Source organism: Penicillium verrucosum (genome assembly GCF_028828655.1).
Source record: "Penicillium verrucosum strain IBT 35672 chromosome Unknown utg000001l_segment0_segment0, whole genome shotgun sequence".
NCBI lineage: Eukaryota > Fungi > Ascomycota > Eurotiomycetes > Eurotiales > Aspergillaceae > Penicillium > Penicillium verrucosum.
In genome coordinates, this window is record NW_026643210.1 from 7,537,742 (window position 1) to 7,564,343 (window position 26,602).

At 48.9% G+C, this 26,602-nt stretch overlaps 10 protein-coding genes across 10 annotated transcripts; 5 read left to right on the plus strand and 5 right to left on the minus strand.

The window, feature by feature from the left end:
- Window positions 1-36: 36 nt before the first annotated feature.
- On the minus strand, window positions 37-1,472 carry N7516_002795 (putative integral membrane protein; the record flags this gene model as incomplete). Its single annotated transcript, XM_057215515.1, has 4 exons — window positions 37-497; window positions 582-646; window positions 727-1,229; window positions 1,320-1,472. 4 exons carry the CDS (start codon window positions 1,470-1,472, stop codon window positions 37-39), a joined length of 1,182 nt encoding a protein of 393 aa, XP_057077398.1.
- Window positions 1,473-2,859: 1,387 nt separating this feature from the next.
- On the plus strand, window positions 2,860-3,585 carry N7516_002796 (ubiquitin carboxyl-terminal hydrolase; the record flags this gene model as incomplete). Its single annotated transcript, XM_057215516.1, has 1 exon — window positions 2,860-3,585. One exon carries the CDS (start codon window positions 2,860-2,862, stop codon window positions 3,583-3,585), a length of 726 nt encoding a protein of 241 aa, XP_057077399.1.
- A 343-nt stretch (window positions 3,586-3,928) lies between these two features.
- On the minus strand, window positions 3,929-5,864 carry N7516_002797 (uncharacterized protein; the record flags this gene model as incomplete). The annotated part of the gene is made up of 5 exons (XM_057215517.1): window positions 3,929-4,300; window positions 4,365-4,697; window positions 4,745-4,901; window positions 4,982-5,491; window positions 5,611-5,864. Coding segments are annotated over 5 exons (1,626 nt in total), but the record flags the coding sequence as incomplete, so codon positions are not given.
- Window positions 5,865-6,311: 447 nt separating this feature from the next.
- Window positions 6,312-7,825, minus strand: N7516_002798 (MT-A70 family; the record flags this gene model as incomplete). The annotated part of the gene is made up of 2 exons (XM_057215518.1): window positions 6,312-6,850; window positions 6,940-7,825. The coding sequence occupies 2 exons, from the start codon at window positions 7,823-7,825 to the stop codon at window positions 6,312-6,314; spliced, it is 1,425 nt and encodes a 474-aa protein (XP_057077401.1).
- Window positions 7,826-8,443: 618 nt separating this feature from the next.
- Window positions 8,444-12,108, minus strand: N7516_002799 (putative RNA binding protein Jsn1; the record flags this gene model as incomplete). Its single annotated transcript, XM_057215519.1, has 3 exons — window positions 8,444-8,449; window positions 8,523-11,817; window positions 11,888-12,108. The coding sequence occupies 3 exons, from the start codon at window positions 12,106-12,108 to the stop codon at window positions 8,444-8,446; spliced, it is 3,522 nt and encodes a 1,173-aa protein (XP_057077402.1).
- Window positions 12,109-14,265: 2,157 nt separating this feature from the next.
- N7516_002800 (putative signal transducer) lies at window positions 14,266-16,655 on the plus strand (the record flags this gene model as incomplete). The annotated part of the gene is made up of 3 exons (XM_057215520.1): window positions 14,266-14,765; window positions 14,804-16,224; window positions 16,282-16,655. 3 exons carry the CDS (start codon window positions 14,266-14,268, stop codon window positions 16,653-16,655), a joined length of 2,295 nt encoding a protein of 764 aa, XP_057077403.1.
- A 1,897-nt stretch (window positions 16,656-18,552) lies between these two features.
- Window positions 18,553-19,821, plus strand: N7516_002801 (uncharacterized protein; the record flags this gene model as incomplete). Its single annotated transcript, XM_057215521.1, has 3 exons — window positions 18,553-18,761; window positions 18,892-18,951; window positions 19,098-19,821. The coding sequence occupies 3 exons, from the start codon at window positions 18,553-18,555 to the stop codon at window positions 19,819-19,821; spliced, it is 993 nt and encodes a 330-aa protein (XP_057077404.1).
- A 755-nt stretch (window positions 19,822-20,576) lies between these two features.
- N7516_002802 (uncharacterized protein) lies at window positions 20,577-21,431 on the minus strand (the record flags this gene model as incomplete). The annotated part of the gene is made up of 2 exons (XM_057215522.1): window positions 20,577-20,639; window positions 20,751-21,431. 2 exons carry the CDS (start codon window positions 21,429-21,431, stop codon window positions 20,577-20,579), a joined length of 744 nt encoding a protein of 247 aa, XP_057077405.1.
- A 1,704-nt stretch (window positions 21,432-23,135) lies between these two features.
- N7516_002803 (uncharacterized protein) lies at window positions 23,136-23,503 on the plus strand (the record flags this gene model as incomplete). The annotated part of the gene is given in 2 exon segments (XM_057215523.1): window positions 23,136-23,360; window positions 23,372-23,503. The coding sequence occupies 2 exon segments, from the start codon at window positions 23,136-23,138 to the stop codon at window positions 23,501-23,503; spliced, it is 357 nt and encodes a 118-aa protein (XP_057077406.1).
- Window positions 23,504-25,799: 2,296 nt separating this feature from the next.
- Window positions 25,800-26,312, plus strand: N7516_002804 (uncharacterized protein; the record flags this gene model as incomplete). The annotated part of the gene is made up of 2 exons (XM_057215524.1): window positions 25,800-25,909; window positions 26,102-26,312. The coding sequence occupies 2 exons, from the start codon at window positions 25,800-25,802 to the stop codon at window positions 26,310-26,312; spliced, it is 321 nt and encodes a 106-aa protein (XP_057077407.1).
- Between the last annotated feature and the right edge of the window lie 290 nt (window positions 26,313-26,602).

Genomic DNA, 26,602 nt, shown 5'->3' on the forward strand with positions numbered 1-26,602 from the left:
ATATACATTTTTAAATCGTATCTACACGTTGATCAATCATACATGTTCCCGCACAATCATCCGTTCAGCATCATCCCTTTCCGCCGAAGTTTGCGTAACCTCAAACGTGCGATGAATCCCCAACCCCAGATCAGGCAATCGAGGCGAAGGCCGATCAATAGTCAACCTCTCCTCGCTGCTACTCGGGCTCGTGGAATATGTATCCTCACGATCTCTCCGGCTCTGGATAGTCGTGACAGTGACAGCAAGCTTATCTGGTCTCAAGCGAGACTGACCGCTATCATCCAGCGAGCCTAAAGGAAAAGGTCTGTTTTCAGTTCCTCCCAACGGGCGCGAGGCAGACCGTGAACGACCGCCGGGAAAGCCAGCCGAGTAGTATGGGTCTGAGTGAGAACCGGTCCAGATACGGAGGAGTGGTCGGAGGGTTGCGAGACTACCGGCTGTAATGCCGAGGCCTGCTTCGACGTTGGACCAGATGGCAATTTGGAATGTTGCGTCTAGAATGACGGGGGCTTGGTTAGTTTTCTTTCATGTCTTGGTGTATCATGTATCATTCGGATTCGGAGAGGGTAAGGACGTACAGAGGAAGTCGGGGTCATAGAATGTTGCGACAAAGGGGACACGGATGATAACCGCGGATGAAGCACTATGTAATAATCTCTTGTCAGTGATCTGGAAGAATGGAAACTCGAGATGAAAAAAAAAAAAAAAAAAAAAAAAACATACATGCAAGCCATGCTTAAGATTCCCATGACAGCGATCTTGGTCTGACGCTTCATGTGAAGTTTGTGGACGAGGAAGATGGGCAAGATGCCGACGGTGAAATCGCACAATGCGGCAAATGCACTGTAAATGTAGGTCATGATAACGATGATCTTCATATCCATGCATTTTCCTATAATATTAGGATCGTAGGCCAGCTTCGTCCAGAAGTATTCGAGTGGCCTGCACTGAAGGAGCATGAGGAACATGAAAACCAGGCCTGCTATGACGGTCAAAGCCATGACGGTATAGAGAATCCAAATGTGGAGGGGTCGTATAGTGATGCGCATTAAGAAGATGCAGACGGAGATCTTGCATGCAACCGAGGCGAAGCAGTAGGCGATCTCGCAGAGCCACCAGTACCTCATTGCGATGATACGATTTTCGACAGCGAGGTTTTCGAGCTTATACCCTGTACCATAAATCGAGCCTCCGATCATGGTTCCGCAGAACATGGCATAGAATAGCTATGGTAGATTGAGTTTGTTAGATTTCGGATATTAACTCCACAAGAACTGGTTCGGGAAGATCGGGAAGAATTTCAAGATTGAACATACCAATGATATTACCATAGCCCCATCATCCCATCCAAATGCCTTTACGATCCAACCGCGGACATAGATGCGCATCATCACCGTGATGGTGGCGATAGGCAGGAAGACCGCGGCGATGGTCTGAACCGCCGTCTTTCTTTGGTGCTCATCTGTCATTTCGGCAGAGGCTTGTCATACCGAGAAGGATTCATATGTGTGCGGGAAGAGGATTCTTAATAAGAGCGTTCCCCTGTCACGACCCGCAAATTTCTATGTCAAAATACAGGGGTTAAAAACTTAACACTGACGAACTAGAACCTTTTGGCACTGGGCCGGCTAAAAATCGGATTCTTGGTTGACCTAAGGAAATAACGCTAAGCCAACCGTGAGATGATCGACGACACGGCACATAGTTTTTGTACAAATTGGGTTGAATAGGAGCTAGAATTCACTTCCTGTCAGGTCATGCGAATGTATAGGATATTAATTAGCAATATATGATTGCAAGGTGTTTAAAGTACCCTGCATGACATGTGGGAGTGAGACAAGAAAATGGACATTCCGGCATAACCGCATAAGGAATTCCACTAGGGTTTCAGGATTGCCGGTTTGGGAAGTTTTCGGCAGAGGGTTGCGAAAGCTACCATGTCGTTGGGTCTAGGCAGTTGTACAACATAGTTTGATTTGGACTTTGGACTTGACTCATTCCCGTTATTTTTTATTATCTGAACTCCAAAATTGACACGGGAAGCCAGGGTGTCGATCCAGTTAGTTACTAACTATTATACTAGTGGGCACTAGATGTTTTCGGAAAGACTGGCCGCTCTTTCATCTGGTCTTTTAAAGGAGGCAGAGTGGCGATCATGATCAGACCGAGGCTAACGGTGTGCACTAGTGTCTTCCGAGGAGACGACAATGGGCTTTCTTAGGTATCCGCCTATTTAGCGTGCTGCTTTTGTCATAGCCCTGTTGTTGTCCACTCCTACTTGTTCATTCTGCCTAACAGCGGGGACTAGTAGTGTCTCGGCGATAAGAGTTCTCCTTTTTTGGACGTTGGGTGAGCCACACCTCGTGTTATAGCAGGTCAGTGCAGAAGTGTCAAAAGTTAAAGAAGAGGTTGTTGCTATTAATATTATATAATATTATATAATATAGGGTTGGACCACGTGCAAGACTGCAAACATGTTGCAAACATCTCCTGCCTGAACAACCTTATTTTTCAGGTTTCCGACGTCATTTCTACTCCAATTGCGAGCAAAGTACATAATTATTCCTTATGGTCTCTGTTCTATCTCTTTTCTAGTCAAATATAAGAGTATTACAGGAGTATATCCAACCGTCAAAGCTCAATTAAAGTACAATAAATCTCAATTTAAGCTGCAATTTAAAGCAATTAATATCGGCCCCCATAGAAAACGTGGGAACCAAGTACCGGACCCCGCAATCCTTCAATCCTTCACTCATCTCAAACCTCACCTTATCCCAAAGACATACAACATCGCCATAACCTAACCACAACCATACCCATAACCACCAAACATCACACACACAATGGCACACGTCGATGTCCCAGCCACCCCAAAAGGCCTTCGTGCCACTAGGTCCGCCCTCACCTCACTCCCCCATTCCCATCCACGAACCCCAAACTAACCCCTCACCAGAAAACAACCCAGAAGTAATGTCCCACCTAGTCCACCAACTAGGCCTGGCCCCAACCCTAGGCTTCACCGATGTATTCTCGATCGACGAGCCAGATCTCCTAGCCTTCGTCCCACGCCCCTCCCAAGCCCTCCTCCTCGTCTTCCCCGTCTCTCAAACCTACGAAGCCTCCCGCGAAAGCGAAGACGCCCCAAAACCAACATACACAGGGTCTGGGCCCGCCGAGCCCGTAATGTGGTTCAAGCAGACAATCCGGAACGCATGTGGACTGATCGGGCTTCTGCATGCTGTTTCAAACGGCGAGGCCCGGAAACATGTTGTCGCCGGCTCGGATTTGGATACTTTGCTCCGTGAGGCCGAGGGACTGGAGCCCATCCAGCGTGCGGATCTGCTGTATGATAGTAAGGCGCTGGAGAGTGCGCATGCTGATGCGGCGAGGTTGGGGGATACGGCTGCGCCGGCGGCGGAGGATAATGTTGATTTGCATTTTGTGGCTTTTGTGAGGGGGTTGATGGGACGCTTTGGGAGTTGGATGGGAGGAGGAAGGGGCCTTTGGCGAGGGGGGTTCTTGGGGATGGGGAGGATGCGCTTAGTGAGGCTGCCTTGGAGTTGGGGGTTAGGAGATTTTTGAAGATGGAGGCGCAGGGTGGGAATCCGGATTTGAGGTTTAGTTTGGTTAGTTTTGGGCCTTTGTTTGATTAGAGTAGGGTGGATTAGGCATGGGGTTGTTCTTTTCGAGAGTGTTTCTGGATCTGGTATTCGGATAGCTGGTATGTCTTTCTTGAACTATGCCTTGAAGGCAGTGGTATGTTATCAAGTACATTTAATGATATGTTTCTATGTCTAGAATTCCGCCGAAAGAATAGTATAGTTATGATATACCCGAGCTGTGATGTTTCAGATATCGCACACATTTTTGCTCTTCAATCCCAATGCCGACTCTCTTCGCGACTAAAAAAAGGCAACCTAGTAGGCTACCTCTTCTCGTGCTCGGTGATATCAACAGTAGAAGAAACAACAGAAGCGGCATTAGGAGTAACAGCCGTTTTCTCCCCAGCCTCTTCTTCAAGAACCAACTGCTCATTTTGCGGGACAGAGTTGCCCTGTTTATCAAGTGTCAAGAACGGCACAAAAAGCAAAGATACCCCCGTAGCCGCAGCTGCAAACCAATAAACCGACAGATAAGGCCTGATCGCAGGCGAGGAGGCGGTCATACGAAGAGCGACTGAGCTCTGCACAGAAGTAGCAATACCAACGCCCAGGTTGCTACACAACTTTATGACGGTGTTGAAGATGCCGCCAGCGACGGATTGCTGGGATGGCGGGAGGGTGGACATCACATACATCTAGATAAAGTTAGTTAATACTCCCAAAGACAAGGAATGGAAAATGACATAGGGCTGAGCGTACATTTGTGACGTTGAATTGAATATCAGCACCAACAACGACAAGAACTAGCCCTGGGAAAACAAATGCCCAATAGCTAGCTTCCTGATTCATGAAGCTCAGGATAAGGAACGAGGCTGTGTACGCCAGTGCCCCGATGCCGGTTAATATTTTGTTGCTTATGCGGTGCAGGACCAGACCGCAGACAACATTGACCAACACTCCGCTGACAACCATTGGGAGTAGCTGGACAGTAATCTCAAGGGCAGACAGATGTTTCAGGTTTTGAAGGTAGAGGGAAAGGAAGAAGCTGACGGCCGAGAAACCCATGAAGCCAAGGGAGCAAGTTCCAATGAGCTGAACAGTTAGTTTCGATGTATATCTTTGAAAATGGACACACATACAAGAGAGAAGTTACGATCTCGCCAGACCCAAAGAGGCATGAGAGGATTTGTAGCAACGGACTGCCAATACAGAAACACCACGAGCAGGAACAAGCCCACAATAAACAGAGCAAGGACGTATCCCGTTTTCCAGCCATCTGGAGCATCTGCAGCCAGCCTATGTATAGAAAGAGTCAGCGGGTATCCCAAGAAGATATGTCTCATGTATCCAATTCACAAGGGAAAAAAAAGACATACGAAAGCGAACTAGAAAAAAACGCAAACCCAACAACAACCAAACCCATCCCAAGAAGATCAAACTGCTTCAGAGCTTGAACACTCAAAGGCGTTCTATCAAATCCATCAGCCGGCACCGTCCAGACAGTCAAGATGGTAAAGATAGCATAAACTACAGCAAGAGCCCAGAAAGAAGCACGCCAGTTATATAAATGCGCCGCGACACCAGAGACGATCATTCCGCCGACAAAACCGAGCGGATTTCCCGCGCTGAAGCAGGCAAAAGCAAGGTTCTTGCGTTTCGAGGGTTTCTCATAAGTAGCGCCTAGAGCGCCGACCGCAGGTGGGACGACGGCAGCGGCGAATAAACCTAAGACTCCAGAGAAGACATCCATGTATATGGCGTTTGTTGCGAAGCCAGCGATGAGTAAGGAGATAGTAAAACCGCCCATACCGATTATGAAGAGGATCTTGCGTCCGAACATGTCGGCTAGCTTTCCAAAGGTGAGTAGGAAGGCGCCACTTGTGAGGCTGTTTGGGTTGAGTGCATGGTTAGTTGGTGTGTGATGTACTAAACATATACAAGAACCAGAAAGAGACCAAGATCAAGAGAAACTCGAATTGGGTAAAAAGAAAATGTCAGAACGTACGAAGCACCGGCATTGATCCAAGTGATTTCAGCCGAATTCATATGTAAATCCTTGCCAATTGATGCAGTTACTCCCACAATACAGCCTTGGAAGAATGACTGCTGGCCAATGGCCATCGTGGCAGTTAAGACGAACAGAACTTCTTGGAATGTGCTGCTGAAACATTTTGGACGTTCGGAAATCTTGACTGATTCATTTGCACCATTTTCTTGATCTCTCGCCATTTCTGGAAGATCCACGAATTCGTTCGGTAGCTTTAGGGGTTATACACACACCACTTGATCTAAGCGAGAGTGTTTTTTTCCACGTTTTCTGAAAGAAGATATATGCATTGGAATAGAAATTGAAGATGCCATTTTATGATTGAGTATTGCATTCGCTCGAATCAAAAAGATGAGGAACTTTTGTCAGCGCGGAAGACCGCCGCGCTGATCGGGGGAATTTGGCCCCCCTGTACGGACTGTAAGGAGTAAGGAATAGAGATGCGGTGTGCTAGCTCATAACATATCTCTCCTATGTATAAGTTACAAGGACCTGGTGTACAAATATGTAAACATGTAAGCATCACACATCATATAATAATACAACCTGCTCCGAGTATGTATCATGACCTCGTACAATAGACAACCCCCGCTTATTGACAGCATTGGAAGTCTCCCAACGTAACACATCTGACCGACCTAAAAGCCTGAATTGCATAATTATGCATATTCATGTAGGTCTGTATCCCTCTCACCCGCAAGATCGACCCAGCACTCACGAGCGTTGAACCGGAGAACCTCATTACCAGCAGCCCACCAACCAGCCGTCAAATTGCGCGCAAACACCTCGAGAGCAGAATACTCCTGGAGCTGCCCAACATCCGTGAAAAACACATCCTCAAAAATAGATTTCAAGTTCGGTTTTCGAGAATGCAAGTCCGGAACCGCAGCGATGACTCGTCTCGTTGGAATGGCCTCACTCACCTGTGTCAGATCATCCATCTGAGACAGGGGTGGTATATTGTCCGCGTCACCGTTAGCGTTAGCGTTGATATCGGCATTGACATTATGGTCACTCTTGCGGCCAATGACAAGGATCTCATACGGTTTTCGCCAAAGACCGTCCAGTTGTGAAATCGGTTGTCCGTCCCACGTAGTCTTGACCCAGATCCATTCCTCGCAGATAGAAAAGCCCGCTCCGCTCAATGCCCCGTATGCTGCTCGTCGGGACTTTTCTGCGTTCGTGATCCATATCGCGGCTATAGACTGTTCGCTTTGGATCGGGGGTCCGGGTGGGGCTCAGATGGATGTAACCCCGGCTTTGTTTTCGGGTCGTGCGAGTGCACACGGAGTATATCTCGTAACCCTTCAGTAAGCACATCCATCTCGGAATAGTGATGTGTTTGGTAGTGCTTGCTGCGTCGCACGGATTTGTTTGGCCAGGGCGGATCCATGAGGATGAGGTTGAATTTCTGGTGATGGGGAAGTCCGGGGATGGGGTAGTTATTGGATGTAGATGGACGGTCGACTTCGGCTTCAAATAGAGGAAGTGTACAAAGCGCAAAGCTCGACTCCGGGGGAATGATGTATTCAGATGGGGGATTTGTCTCCTCGCCGTGCTCGCTTCCAACCCTGAGTATCGCGGGCTCTGGTGATGGATTCTTGACGATGGCAAGATCTGATAAGGTCTCAAAGTCATTCGGTGAGGTAGTCGATAGAATCATTGGTGGTTCATATTTAGTCGAGACATGGCTATCTGACGCAGACTCTGAGGGCGTACAATCGTTTCCCCTCCGGCGCTTCCGTGGATGCTGATTCGGCGCTGTGCTATCGTGAGGCTCAGATTCACTAGGCACAGCTCGAGCCTCGCACCATCGGCGATCATGGGAAAATCCATCCTTGATAACTTCGAGGGAATCCCTTACGAGTGGCAGTATCAGTTCCGAGTGGAACCGCCTCTCAGAGATAGGAATGGTGTCGAGAAGCCTGGCGAGAGCAGCTGGCTTTTTAGGCTCGGTAGAGGGGAATGGCTCTTTAATAGGTGAGCATGAAAGTAGGTTCAGTGTTTTTCTGCGTATGCTCTTTTCTGTTCCTGAACCGGATTCTGGGGCTGGTTGTTGGTGTGGTGTTGGCCTCCATTGTTGCGCGAGCGCAATTGAATGTGGGATGTCAAGCAGATATATATTTGTATCCTGGAATAGAATCGCAGTCTCCTCTTGAATACTATTGCTCATTTCTGACTTTGTATCTCTCTTGTTGGTGATGGTGAAATGAGTGACGGATTGCACCGGGTAGTTGTAGACATCTGGAGGTTTCAGGCTCTCTCAGCCTCATATAAATTCAAAACATCGGATGGATTTTGATATAAAGTTGATTCTTTTCATTTCGATTGAATTCGACTGATTTACATTCACTACGATATAATCTCTTTTCACATCTGCTTCAATTCACTATGCTCCACTAGGCAGCCAAAACCTCGATCTTAAGACAATAGACAGAAGAGAAAAAAAAAAGTCCTACCGTAAGATCACAAGATACAAGGTCATTCAAAAACGCTGAAGATACAAAACTGGGCCTCCACCCAGACGAGACACAAGACTTTTTCACCAATTCCCCATCCATCCAGTTCCTCTCCCGGGTCCGATTCTCCCCTGCCGGCGATCCAGCGTCCGATCAGGGCGAAGAGATAGGGATAGGACAGTGAACTCACAACACGTAGCTAGATAAACCCGCTTGGTCTCCATGAGAAATTTCAAAAATGAGAAAAAAAAAATAGAAGATACGATGATCAAGAAAATTTGTACATGTAGATGGGAAGGCAGATCGATTAGAAATCATACGCGAAGATGGCATCAACGCTGGGCGCAAAAAGGCATATACGTTAGTATTGCCGCACTACACAGTTTAGGGACGATCCGAAAATGAACTCACCCGTCCACGTCGGCCGCCGCCCGACTGCCCCTGCACAGGCTGGGCCTGGGGGTAGTATTGCGGAGGGTATTGATACATCTGGGCAGGGTTGCCAACGGGGCTGAACTGTTGGTAGTTGTTCTGGGGAAGCATCTGGTTCGGTCCGGTGGACAGCGGGGGGGCCTGCTGCGGTTGCATAGATCGTAGGTTATCCACAGCAGGCGAGCCACCTGGGTAGCCATAGTTGGCGCCTGGCATGCCAGGATAGCCCGTGGAAACGCCACGAGCCTGTGCGGCGAGGAAGGCTTGGTATTGCAACTGTTGTTGGCTCAGAGGTTCCTGGCCGTATCCGCCTGCACCGCCAAGACCGTTCAAGTGGTTTCCGAGTCCGTTGCTGGCGTATGGATCAAGGGGCGGGGGGTTGGACTGGTCGGCAGAGATAGGACGGTTGTCAGGGTTCTGTCCAAACGCGTTGGGAGTAAACTGCCCATTATACTGTCTGTCCATGGCCGGTTGGGCTGGATAACCTGTGCTCCCGTGGCGAGAGGATTGGCGGTGTTGCGATTTCTCCGGGGTGGAGTGCTCACGTCCATGGTGATGCTCCCGACCACTACCTCGTGAGGAGAGGCCGACTTCATCCATCAGACGCTTATAGCCTTGGCTTGGGGAAGCTTTGAGCTTTGTGAGAACCTTAGACACGTTCTTCACGACCTCAGTCCGCATAGACTCGTCAAAGAACGGGGTGGTCAAGACCTTGAAGATCAGAGTCGCACCAGACGTCTGATCGCTCAGGATCTTCTCCAAAACTTCATCCCCGGGACTGAAGAAGAGTGCCTTTAGAACGATGTCGCGAGCATCCGGCTCGTTGCGCTGGTTGATCACCTTGAGAACAGTCAAGTAGGCAACCTTGTGGGTGCAGAGGTGAACAAGGTGAGGCACGAGTCTCGGGGCCAACACTGTTCGGCGGTGAGGGAATGTGCACGTGTCAAGGAACCAAGTCAGCAAAAGAGCTCCATTGGCATTAGTAGCCAACTGCACACTGTGAAGAGCGATAGCAGATGCAAGCATCCGCTGCTGATCCTTGGTGGCATGGTGGCTTTCGAGACAGGCCCGCATCGCTCGGGCACCGAAACGTCCCTGGGCGATTTCCCACATGCGGCCGAGCATAGACTCAAAGATAAAGCTATTGAAGGGGCTGGCAAATCGCAAGCAGCACTGCAAGACATAGTTTCCATACTGATCCAAGAAAAGAGGAACAGTGTAAGGGCGGAGAGCATCAACAATCAACTGCATCTGCCCAGGAGTCTTCGCGACATCAATGATCTTCTGCGCAGCCCAAGTTCCATTCTTGTGAACACCAATTTCGGAGAGATGGGGCGCAATTTGAGACAGCATCTGTTCCTTGGTAGATTCAGAGCAGAATTCAAACAGTTTCTGAACTACAGTGTTGCCCAAGTAGTCGGACGCTAGCTCTGCGACTTCAGGAAGCATGGCCTCGGCAGTCTCCTCAATCTCTTGGATTGAGCATGCGCCATTATCAATGCGCTTCCGGATGTCACGGAGACGAGGAGCGTCGAACATCCGGGACTGGCTCGTTTCCTGAACCGAGGGGATTTCATCCTCGAAAGCCTGGAACGCGATGGAAGTCTGGATGCTTGCCGTGATGTTTTTCAAGTCATCTTCGCTTGCGCCGAATTCTTGCACGATTTGTACCATCTCAGGCAACAGATCAGCCAGAGCAGGAATCTGAGGGATAACGTTAGCGTTGTCCGCTCGATCCGCCCCATCTGCCGTTGCAAGATTTGATCTGAAGTTTTGGTCAGGAGTTGGAGACGACTGAATGCCATTTGCACCAGGAGTACCGGCGGCTGATGCACCGGGAACCTTGGCATAACCAATTCTAACGGGGCCTGCGCCTGGGAAAATCTCCTTGCCATTGAGCAGCGACTTGGCTTGCACGGCGCTGTCAAGGCGATCAAAATTGACAAATCCGCAGTTCTTGTGGGTTAGAACACGAGTCGACTCGATCTTTCCATACATGCCAAAGATGGCCTCTAGTGACGTGACAGTAGTGGAGACGGGAATGCTACCAATCCAAAGTGCCCGGGTAGGCCCATCCTGGTTGTTCTCATCTGCCATTTCGCCGGCCTGTCGGCCCCCCATGGCTTGAATACCGTTACCGCCGAGATGCATCAGTTGAACCGCCTCGGACAATTCGTCATATTCACCATTTTCGGGGATCTGCAGGTCAGCCGCACTGAAGCTGTTGTCGAGGCGGGAAGGTGTGGCGAGGTAGTTGCGGATGGATGATCGCTGGGGAGGTGCCTCCAAAATGCCAGCAGTTCGCGCCCGGGGTCTGCTAACAGAGGCATGGCTGGCGAATGCCTGGACAGCAAGGTTATGCTGGTGAATCTGGGCCTGTGTGGCGGCAAGTTGCGCAGCAGTTGCAGCGGCGGTTGGCGTCATAGCGCCGGAGGGAAGTTGGGTGTAACGGTTCTCATATTCAAGATCCTCGTCATCCGCGTACTTCTCCTTAGCATTGACAGAGTATGATCGGAATCGATTGTTGTTGTTCTTCATCATCGCCAACTCAGCCAGGAGTGGTGGCAGCGCAGAAGCTTGCTGTTGCTGTTGCTGTTGCTGCTGCTGCTGCTGCTGCTGCTGTTGCATCAACGCTTCCATCGAAGGACGTGAAAGAGAGGACATTCCCTGTTGAGGGGTCTCAGCAAGCCCCAAGTAATCCAAGGTCTTCACATCGGTGTCCGCGAGTCCATCCCTCGAGAAAGAAGAGTGGCTGGGTGAAGTCGGCCCTTCCGAAGATCGAATGCTGGTTAAAGTTGTGGCCCTCTCACGACCCGTCGACCAGTTGGTTGAAAACAACGATGGGCCGAAGGGGCCGCCACCTCCCAAGAAGTTACTTCTTTGCGGCATCGAACCAGCTCGAAGGCGAGATAGCGATGCCGGGTTGGGCACACCAGTTGTACCCGTGACCTTGGAACTTGTATCTATGCCGGAAACGCCGGGAGGCCTGAAGGGACTAGTTGAGGGCGTTGGCCGTGAAGTCTGCGGTATGTAAGGCTGCTGAAGATCCATCTCATTCAGTGTGCCCATTGGAGGGAAACGCGATGGAACTGTTCCAGCACGAGCTCGGCGACCAGGGTTGTCCATTGAGCCATTGGTGGTGGGCATCAAATCGGGAAAGCTATCTTGACTCGGCGATTCGGGAATATTCTCGCGAAGCGGGGTTGAATGGCCGCTAGTAGGAGGTCCCCAAATACTAGGAGAAATGCCTTCTTGCGCTTGAATTTCACGAGCTCTGCGAGAAGAGTCAAGATGTCAGCCAATTGTCGCGTTTTGTTTTCATGTCCCACGGGAAGCAAACCTACCGCTTCGAGTATAGACGCGATGCCAAATCATGAGAAGGGGAGCCAGCCCCCGGCCTCGAACTGCCAATGGACCCCGGAGAAGGTCCAAACGGCATTCTTGGGTTCCCAGACCCGGCCAGTTCACTGGGAGAGCTGCGCCCCGTCGAGGTACCTGACATGGGTTGGGTGGTTGGGATGTAATTGAAATTCATCTGACCGTCAGGTCGCGAAACCGGCAACATTATGGATTATCACTTTATGCCTTCTGCGAGGCACTGCCCGAATCTCTTCGAAAGTATGACCTCCGCGCGAATGCCAAAACGGTGTAAAGTCGGAAATTAAAATTTAGCTTGATCGTTCAGAAGGGTGGGACAGAAATCATGAGATAAGGATATAGTGAAATATCGAGGACACTAGAGCAGAACTCGAAATTAGTTGATGTTCGAAATATGTGTTGCTATCGGGGAGGGGGTCGCAAAGTGTGGGTGGGGTCGACAAAGCAATTCCACACAGTTGAGATGGATTATAGGAATATTTCATACCGAGTCCGATGCTTTCCAACACTGTGCAGTGTTGAGGGTCTTTGATGATAATCTCACCGTTTGCTCGGGGTGTATAACAATCTGCGGGCGTCCCCAAAGCAATCGAGTTGAGCTGAAAGAAAAAAAAGAAAAAAGGATAAGTCCTTTTCTATGGTCGTCAAAGGCTCAAAAACACTGCGAATTCACAAGGATGGTCTGGCACACAAAGTGCGTCAAGTGAGAAATAAAAGATGGAAAGGATGATCCGGGTCCAAAGGGATCGAGGTGGCTGGAAGTGAGTTAGTGTTGCGCTTCGCGAGTGTTGTCATTCAACACTAACCGAAAGTTGAATTCACCCTAAGAATGCAGAAAGCCAAAGAAATAAAAAAAAAAGAGAGGTGAAAAAGAAGTCAGAGGGAGGATGAGAAGGGAGATGAAAAGAAGGAGAAGAGATGTTGGGGAGCTGGCCGGATGCCCGAGGAAGATGGCTGTGGTTGGTGGAGGGCCCTCCTTCAGCTTCACCCACAATTCGATTGTTGATTCAGATAAATTTTGGGTTAAAATATGGATGGCTAAATGATTGAATGTAATTGGATTCATTTACGCTATGACTCTTATGGTTGATTTCATTTTCTATTGATTTCATCGCATATTCAAGGTACATAAGTACCGAGACGGGATATCCCAGAAGTACTCCCATAATGTGTCTTGTGCATATTCAAAAACATTCAAACGGGATGAAATATCGGGAATCGACATCCTCCGGGCGTTTGGCAATGACACAGCCCCATCGATGTCATTGATTCAGACAGACTACATTCTGGTTAGACATGGGGAGGTATCAACAATTCTAAAGAGGTATATCCACGGATGTTTTTAGTACAGATACAAGACCTTTATAGCCCCAGCATTCCCTCCAGAAAGTCCAATTCAAGGTTCTGTCGGAAGAAAAGCGTTCATGGCATGACCACCAAAAGAGAGACAAGAGTGGAAACGGAAAAAAAAAGCCCCGCATTCCAGTGCGTCATGCCTCGACGCTTGAATCCTTGACAGGACATGGATGAAGCAGGCTCATCGCGAAATGCAAAGATATCGTCCTGGAATACTCTCCGTATGGGATATGCAATCGGTCATGTAAGGAAAACATTGAATTGACTGAGGGGTTGAAACCATAAAAACCACAATAACACTTATGTTTTTGCCTGCGCGCAAGGGATATGGGTCAGGTACGTGTCCTCGTCCTCGTCCTCTACCAGAGGCGTCAGGCCTAGAGCCCTCTCGGGCTGGTCAATAGTGGCTGTGTTAGGAGATGTAACTAGATCAGACTTGATCTGTCGACTGCTACATATGTTGTAGTTAGCTTGAAGAACTCCAGGGAGCTTTCTGGATCTTCAGGGTGTTCGCCAAGCTTCCAGAAACATTCGGTATGGCGGAAGAACCGGGAGGTTCATGTCACCGTGGTACATAATAAGATGGATTGTCACTTCTAGGATATTAGTTGAAGTAGTATCAATAATGGAGGTAGGACCAAATGAACTATCAGAAAAACCTTCTGTCGTTGGTTCAAGGTCGATGTAAACACGTTAGTCAACACCATTGGTCAGTCCATTTTATGTTCGCCTGAGGCATCAACTTTTATTTCGTGCCACACTCTCTGTTCAAGCCACTCTTCTTGTCAACTTGTAACGGTATCTTTCCATCATTTCAACTCCTCATATTTAAACGTGTGACAGAATCCACTTTCTATATGATATAATTTTCCAAATCTGTGCTGATCTTTGATACGCGATTCAAGCTTAGTTTGTCGCGCGCGCGTCCCCTTCTCGCGTCCGATGCTTAATCGTCCACTTTAAAGGCACCTGCCACCCCAGTAACACCATGGCCGATATTATGGAAGAAGACCCATCGTCTGGGCTTCAATCGTCGGAGGAAGAACATATGCCCGTGGAGTCATTGGTCAAAGGGCGCGCGAAACGAAGTACCGCGGGACTGCACATGTCCGCCCTTCTTGAGGCCGCTGCAGATGATGACTTGGCGCTTCTCTTTGAAGAAGTCGAAGACGATAATGAGTTTGCGGATGTGGTGGACCCCGACGCAGAGGATGAGTTGCTTGAATCGTCGGACGAGGATGAAGACCAAGGGCCGAACGCGCAGAACGACTACGAGGGCGAACAGAAACTACAAAAAGACGAGCGCAAGAAGCGCAGAGCCCAGAATGACCTCCGGTTCCAGACCTTGCGCAAACGAGTCAAGATTGATCCGACCGCCCCATCCGCCATGTCCGCCACTCCTCGACCGAAGAAAAGTCGGAGCGCATCTCGTGGATTCCAACTACGGAGGATGGGCCTACTCGGCAATCATCTCGTCGACAGACCATGGTCAATAAGGAGCTTACGCATGCTCGTCTCAAGGACAGTCAGGAGAAACGAGTCCGCATCATCGCTACAATGAAGGAGGCAGAGAAGCGGAAGGCCCATTTGAAACCGAAAGAGATGACCCAGGAAGATCATCTTGCGGAGGCTGCAAGAGTGGAACGGCTGAATAGCAAAAGTTTGAACCGCTGGGAGCTATCCGAAAAAAGAAAGGCGGATGAAAGACGAGCGAGGATCGAAGCACTACAAAATCGCCGTCTTGATGGTCCGGTGATTTCCTACTGGAGTGGTGTGGCTACATGGACGAACGGGCGTCTCACAAGAGTGGGCAAGATCGACATCAAACCAAAGACAGATAAGGAGGAATCGAGGAAGAAAAAGAAAGAGAAGGAAGATAAGGAGAAGCCTGCGGCAGAGGCAAAGGCCTTGGGGTCTGCAACCATTGTTGGACCCGCCTCTGTCTCTACCACAGGCACATCACAACCGCCACCAGACTTCCATGCAGTTTCTGCTCCCACGGATCCAACAAATCCCGCTCTGCCTCCTCCCACCTCCACATTAGACCAAAAGACGCCCGAACACAAGCCACCCGAAATTGCCGCAGCTCCGACTGCAGAGAATACAGACACCCCCGTGGTGTCTTCCGGAGCGATCGTCAGCCAACCAGATGTAAACTCTTCAGAGACGAAGACAATCACGACACCTCCTGCCGAGCGGAGCAAGGACAATGCTTCGGAAAGCAAAGCTCCAGAGGTTGACGGAAATACACCAGTACCACCCTCTGAGCAAGATCAATCTATTGCCACCGAAAGGCAGTCCTCGGAGTCATCTAAACAATTGGACAGAAAGATGTTTGCTGTGGAAATTCCAGCGTCTCGGCATGGATCACATTCTGCGGGCAATGACACTACTCCAAAATTGCCTGAACCGTCCCCCGCCAAGAACTACGATGATATGGATATTGATCAACCTCCAGCGGCTGCAGCGGCTGCAGATTCTATCAAGATTGATCAAAAGATTCCCGAATCAGCAGGCCAGGCAAGCTTGGCAACTCCACAGGTTGCTGATGCCCAACCGACTTCGATAGTGACACCTACATCACATGCAGCTGGGACGGTTGTACGAGAACCACCAGTGGACGAGTCTCGGCCAGTTGAATCCGCCACTGCTATCAGCCCTGAGATCGCATTGGCCCCTAAAGCCTCGCCGGCCACTGCAGCACCTGGTCAAGCCACGGTACTCGAAAACGCCCCAGCCCAGAGTCTAAACCAGTCCGAAACACAATTATCAAATGGAATGGCGAAGGAACCCGCACAGCCAGGACAACCAGAGATTCCAGAACCCCCTCCAGTGATCGAGCATACGGGGCGCTGTCTTACGATCTTGGAAAACTTTGATTATGCGACCGCCAACCATCGCAAATACAGCATGTACTTCAACGCCAAGAAACCTGCTCGTTTGACCAGTACGTATCATTTCACTTCATTCTTAGGAATCGGTTAAGGCTAACTTCACATAACAGAAATATCGTCATCGCTTTGTGTCATCACCTCGTTGCCTTCGCGTTACCGCGATCCAGACACCGCTCTTCCTTATGCCAATTCATACGCATATGGCCAAATCCGCCGTCTGCTGTCGGAAGGGTATATCTGGAGCTCGATGCTGGGATGCTTTGTCGGTCCGGCCGAGGCTGCCCGCGGAGTGCCCGAGCGTTTTACAGGCAAGCCAGGTCCCGGTACAGTAAAACTGCAGACCGATAAGGCTGAGGGTCAGGCCGAGTCTATTACCAGGAAGAGCATAGACAGAATGGCTCTCAGCAGCGAGGTTCCCTCGACGCCTACCCCGGCTGCGACTCGAGCAGCGCCTCCAGAGCCAATGGAGATTGATAAAGCATGAGTGATTATTTGTACGATATTTAGTAGATACCCAGATAGAATCGAGACCTAATCGCCCAAACGTCAGCATCACTCTACTCCACATTAATGGACTTTGTCTAAGACTCTACCGACTTTTTTTCACGTCAAAGCTTCACTCCTATGATGTATTCTATGTTGACAGATGTCACCGGCCCCACTGTAAAAAAAAAAAATCAATCTCGACTTCGCCCTGTGAGATTTTATACCCCGAACTGGCTCATCCAAGGAACGAATTCGGGACCCGGCGGAAAGCAAACGGGGAAAGAGGAAAAAAGACCACAAACAAACTCCTAATAAGAAGGTTATCTTCTGATGTAAACACCTGGGCAGGTTGAAGAATATCTTCCGGGAATTGTTCTCGAAAGCCCCGGTTTTCTCCATAGACCCGAAACACGGAGGATCGACGATTAGCAGCACTTGAAGGCCTGGAATGATGTCTAGACAGTCCCACATCTCTCTGACGAGGCCCCTGCAGCAGTATCTCGTAATAGGTAGGTGTGTCTGTGTCTGTGTGTGTTTCTGTGTGTGGCACTTAATATACTATCCCCACTGAGATTCTCGATTGTTCGATTTTGGTTGTCGCCGTAGCCGGCAGTTATTCTTAACTATTACGGGGTGCTAACTACATGTATTATCTTTTGACTATACTTTGTACAAATGTAAATAATAATGGGCGATGATGTATTTCATACCCACCAGTTCACGCCATCCGGGTCTCTTTATATGAAATTCTTTTTGAAGTCGTCGAGGCATTTATGGCGTCATTTAGAATGTAGTTTTTCTTCCATGGTATATATGGTATGTACAAAATGTATACAACATATGTCGATTGTGAGGAATGGTGTCAATCTACCGATCCAGATCCGATCCCCTCCGGAGATATGGTCCCTGCGCTACTGCATACATATATATGTATAGTTATACTTGGAAGTGCACATCTGTGCGTTTAGGACTGGGATCAATGCAACATCCCTAATGAAGTGAAGAAGTGGGAGAATTGGCAATGACAGATCAGAAGAAAGAAGAAAAACATGCCACATGTAAACAAAAATCCCCAAAATCCCAAAGAGGCCGACTAATTATAGGTGCTCGTCACAAGTGACTCAGCTGGTCTAGATCGGGGATTGCGTGTCGAGGGGCGAGTACCTTGGGAGTACCCACTAAGTACCCGAGAGGGGACTTATTGTGTTGAGAATATACCTACGAAGACGGTCACGGGTGACTTCCAAGGTACTTATCGGGTACTTAAGTGTCGAATTATGTTTCAAAGAGTCTAGACGTGATCGTCTCATCCTACCGCAACAGCACGTTTCTCTTTTTCTTCTCTTCTATTTAGAGCTGTTTTTTTTCCATTCCACTTTTATATTTTTATATATATTTCTATTCATTCCCCTCTTTTCTTTTTAAATTAATTCCTTCTGTGTCACTCTTCACTTTCTTCAGTCTCAAGTGCAACTTTATAGACTTTCAAGAAACATTTCCCCTTTGGTATGTCACGCCTTATCTCTCTCTATGCACCTTATCTCTCCCCACTCACAGGCTAAAGATAGCCCCCCCCCCGGTCACATCAAATGCTCGTGTGTGTATGTTACCTGGGCAGATGCTAACACCTTATCAGCATCTACTTTTCTTCACCCCACGCTTCTCACTTATACATACTCCGGGATTTCTTCTATTTATTTATTTTTTTCTTTTCAAAAGCATTTGTATTCCCAATTGCACCGACTCGGCACATTCCAGTTTAAATCAATACATTGGACACAAATCCCTCAGTCTGTGCTCCCCCAGGGGTCCTTGTGCTCCACACTGGCTCCAGTCTCGGTGATAGAGTCTTCTTGATAAGATAGTGAGGCATTTGAAAGCCTTCACCGCCACCAATGACTCAAACAGCCCCCTTTCATCGCCGCTCCCCTTCCTCTCCTCATGTCTCCAAGTCCAAGTCTACTCGTCCAGCTTTACATCGACGAGGGACATCCGGTGCCAACGTCTCAATCTCCAAACTGGGCTCGGGACAAAAGGGAGCGAGCAAACCACCGACGTCTACGGACGATATCGAATTTGACATGGCCAGTTTCTTGAACTTTTGGTATGTGATCAACCCAAAGCTCTTATCTTTGAATCCTGCAGGGATCATTTCCCTCACATGCCTGTTGCCGTCATTTGTGTTCCATACACCGGTCTTTTCTTCAATAGACATAAAGCTAACTCAATGACAGTGCCATGTGTGAGAACCAAATTACCGTTCCCAACAACACTTTGTTATATTGTAGCGAAAGGTATGTGACAATCTCCCTCGGCCTATATTTAGAGCCATTGATATCCTCTCCTTTCCTCTCTTTCCTCTCCCAATTCTTTGCTTTGGGACCTGCATCCGGTCATATCTTGGTACTCGAATACTTATCATTTCCTTTCATCTATATAGTTGCCGCCGCAAGGACTCCTGCAAACCACTCTCAGCATCACTCCCATCTATGTCCTCAATGTCTTCCAACACTACACCTCCCACATCTCCCCCTCTCTCTCCGCGCACAATCGTGGCCCCATTGACCCCAACCAGGGTGCCAAGCCACTCCATCCCTACCATGCGGATACCCAGCCACGTGCATGATGCCAAGTCAGATCTCGACCCCACCGAATGGAAGCCCGTATTAACGCGCAACGCCTCATCCCTGGCATCCTCCGACGCATGGAACTATCTCTCCCAGTTCCACCGCGGCACCGGCGAGCCCATGCTCTCCCGACCCACCGTCCATCGCAGCAGCTCCAGCCTTCCCGCCCTGGCTGAAGGTGTGGCTCACAGCCACAGTCACGTGCCCAGCCTGACAAACACCCCGTCCACCGTGGCGTCGTCCTTCAGCAGCACCGCCTCCGACTACCTGGGTAGCATCTACGAGGCTCGCCCGCTGCCCCCTCGTCACAAGCCGTACTTCTCCGGTACGAGCGTGACCAAGGGCGTTGAACTGGTCGTCCCACACATCGCTTCTGCGCCTGAGGATCTCGACCCCATCGGTGTCTCGGACAGTGGCTCTATTTTCCCTGCCAGCAGTGCTGTGTGGGAAGACAGCTCGTATGAGAAACGCTCTGCTCCTATTTGCATGGCGCGGGGTGTTGGCGGCCGGCCCGTCGAAACTTGCGTGAATAACTGAATTGAACAAAGAGAAATGGACTTGTTTGCTTTCTCGTAAAATCAGATGAGCTTATCTTTGCTCTTTTTTCTCTTTGATTCTTTTTCGGTTTATTTCTCGCGCCTTGTCTGTTCTTTTCTTCTTTCCTTTGAATTCTGGGTCTGAGCGAGATGTGGCTCTTCAGCGTCGAAAATGATATATGATCTGATGGATTTTGCTTCCTATTTTTTTATTACCTACTATCTATCCGAGCGAATATAGATTTTCTTAATGCGGACATCTCTGGTATCTAGATCAAATGAACCTTTTGGGATTATTTTCGTCTCTCTCTCTACTGAGATCCAGTGAATTAAGCAATGTTAGTCTAGTTCTTTAATTCAAGCTTATTTATTCGTGAGTACATATACCACCAGATATAAGGTGCTTATCTACTGCGCAGATGTACTATATGCACGTAATGTACTATGTAGTTGGGTTCAGGCTGATAGGTCAGTGGCTGAAATTAGGGCTAGTCAATCCCAGCGCCGGTGAAGCTTTCTACCATAGTCTACACACTCATATCCTACCTCGTCTAATATAACAAAAAGAAATAAATTTCTTCCAAGAAAGGCGGGCAATACTAAAATATCGACCAAGAACCTCACAAAGAAACATAAGTAAGAATCGAAACAATAGAAGAACATCCTGAGCCTTTCGAGACCCATCTCATCTCTCTCAGGAAGAATAAAGACACCAGATAAACTCATATCTCCCAATCCAATATCTAGGTCTAAACTCTAGAAATCAGAAGTGAAGCAACACATATAGCACCCCTTAGCCGGCTTATAGACAGCCAAAGACTAGAAATAAAAGTATTAGTAAACAATATACACATATGTAGGTACCTCTATACCGGCATCTCATACGCAGAAAGAGAAAAGAAAAGAAACGAAGGGAAAAGAAAAACTCACATAAGGTTTCGCACACTTCGCCTCACTCTCCTCCTCGAAACACTTCCCCGCACAGAAAGTATTCCCCTCATCCTTTCCATACTTCGAGTCTGGGAACAGCGGAGGCGGCGCAACCTGCGAACCAGGTTTCATCGGGTTGATCGGTGCAATACCACCCGAAGCACCGGCGAACTTGTCCTCACCCTCTGAGCCGAAGGGGGGTTCATGGGACCGCGGCCAATCGTCTTGGTTGGATCCCGGGTGCTGAGGTTGGTGCCGGGGAGCAGGAGCAGGAGCCTGCTGGACTGGCCGTGTAGCAAGTGGTCTGGAGACAGCCGGGGTTGGGTAATTGTACTGGTACCCGGGTGCCGGGGCTTGATGCGGAGCATCGAATGCCTGAGAAGGGCGCACCACGAATGTACTGTGGGTAGGGGATGGCGCTTGGGCTTGGAGTGGGGTGTGAGGGCTCGGGACGAGGTTTTCATAGTTGTCGTAGTTGTCGTAGTCGGCGTCGTGATTGCCGTAGTTGCCATTGTAGTCGGGGTTGTAGTTCTGGCCGTTGTTCTGGTTCTGGTTCTGGTTCTGGTTCTGGTCGTTGTTTGCGCTGTTGATGTTTTTGAGGTGTTCTAGTTCCTCTTGGCTTGGGCCGTATTGTGCCGAAGCGAGAGAGGCGCTGAGGAGGATGAGGGTAGAAAGATGCATGTTTGAATTGGTCTTTGTGTTTTACTTATTGTTGTTTTTTCGTTTTATGTGTATGGTTGGCGGTTGGTTGTCGATTGTCGGATGCGAAGGTACAATTAACTAACGCGCGGGATCTGGCTAGTTATTAGTACTTCACGCGTACATTGGGAATGGAGGGTTGTTTTTAGGTATTGCGTTGGTAGCATTTTTGGGTGGCTGTGGAATGCGGAATTTGTATACATTGGCATGCACAGCATAACCCTTATATGACACGGTGTATAAATTAGGTAAGGTGAGGTTATAGTCCTAGTCTAGCCAGTAGTTAATTGCTATTCTTGTATTTGATTCCGACCTGGCAAGAGGTATGGCTCATTATAGCTGCATATCAACATTCGCGGAAGTGAATTGATAAAGAGGACAACTGGGTGGATCCCTTGATTAGTATCACTGGGGTTTTTTAAGGCACGCGTGTGTAGATTGACACAATATATATTGGAGATTGTATCCTGGAACATAAAGGCCACATCAATGTAATGATAGATCATTAGAGCCCATCCATGGATGGTACAATGAACTTAACCTAAAATCAATGTCAAATCCCAAAGTCACCTGCCCGGCTCGGGACCTGTCATCTTCACGTAGGGATTTTACGTAAGGATTCCAGGTTTCCAAGGTTCCCCTGGGCAGGTTTCCAACGTTGCAACAGGCTGGATGCTCTAAGAGGCTGACGTGAGGCTCACTCTCTTCCCCTCATCGATGTAGGTAACAATAGGAGATCTACCAGCCCTGTGTATTTCCCCTTGATCGAGCTGTGGACCTGAACAAATTCGTCCAAGGATATCGGAAAATACCATTCAAAGAGACCACATTTGGAAACTACCTATGTTGTAGGTAGACCAACATGACTTAGTCCATGGAACATTTGGTGCCACTGACGCATGGATCCTCATCAAGGATTGACCGCCATATTCTTTGGAGGTACCACTGCACATAGACCAAGGGCAATATCAAAAGCCACATCATTAGTGGTCAGTAGTAAGACCTAGACCATAAAGAAGACCCGTCGCGGCCCGATCACAGGACATTCTCTCGACGCTTCACATCCAGTAGAGCTTCTTAATATACCTACCCTTCCACCTTCGCATATCGGCGGAGCATGCTCCAAACTCCAAACTCCTCGTTAGCTATCAATGTACATTATAGAACGCAAGTCTGACGCTCATTGCGTATTCCAATGTTGGTGTTGGTGGAGCCGCCGGCGCCCCCCCCAATAACCTCGCCAGGAACTATTTTCCTCGTTATGGGTGGATCCAATTGGACGGGGTGAAGGATAGGGCTTTCCCTTCCGAGTTGTCTTTCCATCCCCTCGGGAAAGCAGACTTCATACCTTTCTTCTGGTGACTGCTCGTGTCCCGCCAGAGAGAACTGGCAACTGGAAATTCTCGTGTACACTCGAGATGAGGTTGTACCCGGAAAAACGGCTGACATGGTGGCAGGGATCCTCCAAAATTACTTCCGAGTCATGTCGAAGGGGTCAAGCCTTCGGCTTCGAAGTCGGTAGACCTCGCACCTGCTTTCTCACTCAACTCTCATATCTATCCTACCCATGATACATCACTCATATTGATGAGAAAACAACAACAGGAGGAAACTGCCCCGGTCATGCATCGCGCTGGCCAAATGGGGCAACTGCCTACCTTGGAAGGTTACCGACCGTGTTGTGTAATGACTGACTCGGACAGATCGGATGTCACCCACAAGCTACAGCGGACGATGACAGCTTTGCTTGTTCTTAGGGTGCCTAGAAAACAGGACTCGTTTTTCTTTGCCGGCACAGAGCCACCGTCGATCCATCACGACCTCCATCGGAAGCCCGACAACCCCAAAGCAATCTTCGACTTGACCCGGACGAAACGGCCTCGAATCACCGGTCGATGTTCCCATTATTGCGTATGGCTCAGATTCTCACGGCGTTCTTGTACCCCGTGACGATGAGACCCCGTGCTCAGGTTGACATCCGACCCGAAGACGGTCTTCAAACACGGACTTTCCGCGGCTTGCAAGCTCAACAGACATCATGCCCCTTGACCTGAACCAACATTGAACCACATACAATGCATCGCTGATGCACAAAGATGACCCACGACAACGTCCGCAAAGAATAGTTTGGTGACGGTGCCAATGGGCCTGTACTGCACTACCGGTCACTTACCTTCGTTCCCCTAACCGTTTTCATCCCCGTACCCCTAACCGTCCCCGTTCCCGTTCAGTTCCGCGAAACGCTTCGGTCAAGCCCACATGCCCCATAAAAATCCCGCAAATATCCTGGAGGTAACGGAAAGTGAGATGGTCCACCGGACTCAAGACAAGCTGTATTGCGGGAGTAACGACATGTTTCGTACAATAACCGAGAGCGCTGGTGTAAAGGACTGGTGCCACATCATGCTCGCAGAGAAGGACATAGGAGACAGGGGTTGGGCTGGGTGGAGTTTGGTATATCATACCAGAACCAACGCCGGACTCCGCATCAAATGCTGGTTCCAAGTCAAACCCGCTGGGTTGTGGTATTTAATCCAATACCCAGGCACTGCTAATTGCATATCACCATGGAGTGTTGGTGAATCGGTCCTTCCATCTAGCCGCGTCTATGACCCTCTATCCGGACGGCCATGTCATTATAACCCTTGTTCTGCTTTAAACAGCCAGCAATCGATGTCTAGACGATGTCCCAAGACATTCAAGGCGTGATGCTCGAGTTTTAAAGCCTTCGGAGACCGTGGTACCGGGAACGAAATTCTCGGGATCATGCAATCGATGTCTGGCGAGAAGAGCCAGCCATGCTCTCTTTATAGGTGTGGTTGAATATACGGCAATGTGTACAGTGTGAATATGGAGGATTCGATTGTCGAAAAGACAAGAAGGAGAGGGAACGGGCGCTTGAATGTCCCGAAATTGGAGAAAGGGAATGCGGCGCTAATGAAGGATCCTAAACCGAAAGCCCGGGTTAGTACGCGGTTTCAGTGAAGCTGGGTGCTGTTCAGACAAGATGAGAGGAACTTCACGTCTTCACAATGTATCCTTGGGTGAAAGAAAACGGAACCCAGTCCCAGGGATACCCAATGAACCCCGTTCGGGTTGCGAGTTGACGAGACAACGTTTCTCCAGATTGCCCACAACCAGTATTCACGGCTTCGACTTCGAGGTATAGTGAAAGGTCCACGCTTCTGAACCAGTCATCGAGATGGAGGGTCGAATTTCATCTTTACTAAAGACACTTGCAGTCAGTTTAATCGCAGGTAGTTCGAGTCCACTTGAAGAGTCCAGCCGTCCCAATTGGCCCCCGTGTCCCGGGATCTATCTGGAATAGTGGAACAGAACTGGTGCAGAACTTTATCACTGGCCCCCTCAACAAACAAACTAATTTGAACAAGAAGCCCAAAGTTGCCGTGGATGCAAGAAACGAATGTCTTTTGCCTCTTTGGAATCAAGGATCTATCCGGAGGGAGATATGGGCAATCCCAATACACATGCGCGTACACAAATCCGAATACATGCTCTCCAAATTCGCATCATTTTTCCAGCAAACCACCGGCAAGGACCGAAGCTCAAAGTTCCAAAACCGATGAAAAAATAATAAAAAGACATGAGCTTAGGTTGGGTCAAATATGATGCTTGAATGTTTCTCTATGGAGAAAACTACGATTGACGATTGGCTGGCACTTTTATCCGGCTGATTCGAGATCTTAACAATCCTGAACAACTACAATGCCATTCTTCTTTGATTTTTTTGGGGGGAGATATCTTTTTCTTTTATTCTAACATTGGAAATTATCCCAATGATTGTCAAACCCATACAACCTGGAGAGCCCTAACTGGAAAGGATATTTCCCCGTTTTTTCCCATTTGGGGCTCGGCTTAGCACCTAAGGTAACCCCCCTTCGAGACGGTACATTCAACTGTCCTTTAAAAGGTCCCACCTTTCTCTCTTGGATCTTCTCGAGTTCCATCTTCGAATCCCATCTCCCCAACCTTTCTACGAATTCTATGTATAAGACCATATTCCTCCAAGTCGGGTGACACTTGCCTATAAACACGTATGGCCGACCGCTCTGTGCCCCCCACCCCTCATACCTTTGTCAATACTCATACTTCGCCCTCTTAAACCTTTTCATCCTCTAGAATCGGTCGACTTCTCCCCCAAAATGACTAGTAGTCCGGTTGCTAACTGTTAAGAAGTTGTGATATCCTATAGGTAAACACAGGTCGGATACCAGGAATCCTTCTGGGTCAGCTTCGAGCAACGATAGCCCAAACCATCCCCAAAGCCATAGGAACAGAACCTACCCTTCCCCCTGACAGCACAACCCTGACCCAGTCCCAAACCCCAAGATGTCAGATCACACCACAGCAAACTCCATCAACGGCCAGGAAGGCCAGGGAGATCAGAGAGACCGCAACGAAGCCCGGCAGACAGAGTCGACAAGCGAGAATACAGCAAGGTGAGTAGTTATCTTCCCCCGATCCGCCCCAAATTGCAAAAGAGACCTTCCTTCCATTCTCTCTCTCTCTCTCTCTCTTTTTACCTCTCTTGTCATTCTTCAACGCATCTTCCCCCGTAAACAAAAAAAATCCTCCCCTTCCGACAACCCTTAAATGATCGAAAGCTAAGATCTCGTGACCTCCCCACCTAGCCTGAACAGCGAACACAACAACGACTCACCTGGGCAGAGCCGCCAGCAGGAACTCGACTTGAACTACTACCGGAAGTTCCTGGAAGATTTGGTCGGCATCATGCGTGACGCTCATAGCGATTCTGTCGCTCAACTTGTTTTGCTTATTCGCTCCGGGGCGTCGAACGAAGAAATCCGCAATACCATTCGACGCGTCCAGGATGAGAGCTGAAAGGAGCTGAATGTCACACGCTTTGGTACTCGACTTTTCAATGAGAACTTGTGGCATGGTTTAGTGGCTTTTGGTGATTTGTCTTGTTGATTTCTTGGAGCGTGGCCCTGCGAATTGAACCTTGGAAATAGGGGGAGGTCGACATAATCGTGAACTATTCAGACATGTCGATGTCTTCTAGGCGAACAATCATGAGGGTGCCATTCTTTCTTTTTCTTTGGCCTAGGTCTTTGGAAAAGACATAAGACAAATGAAATCCTGCAAATCGCGTGGTAGTCGATATAGCTCCC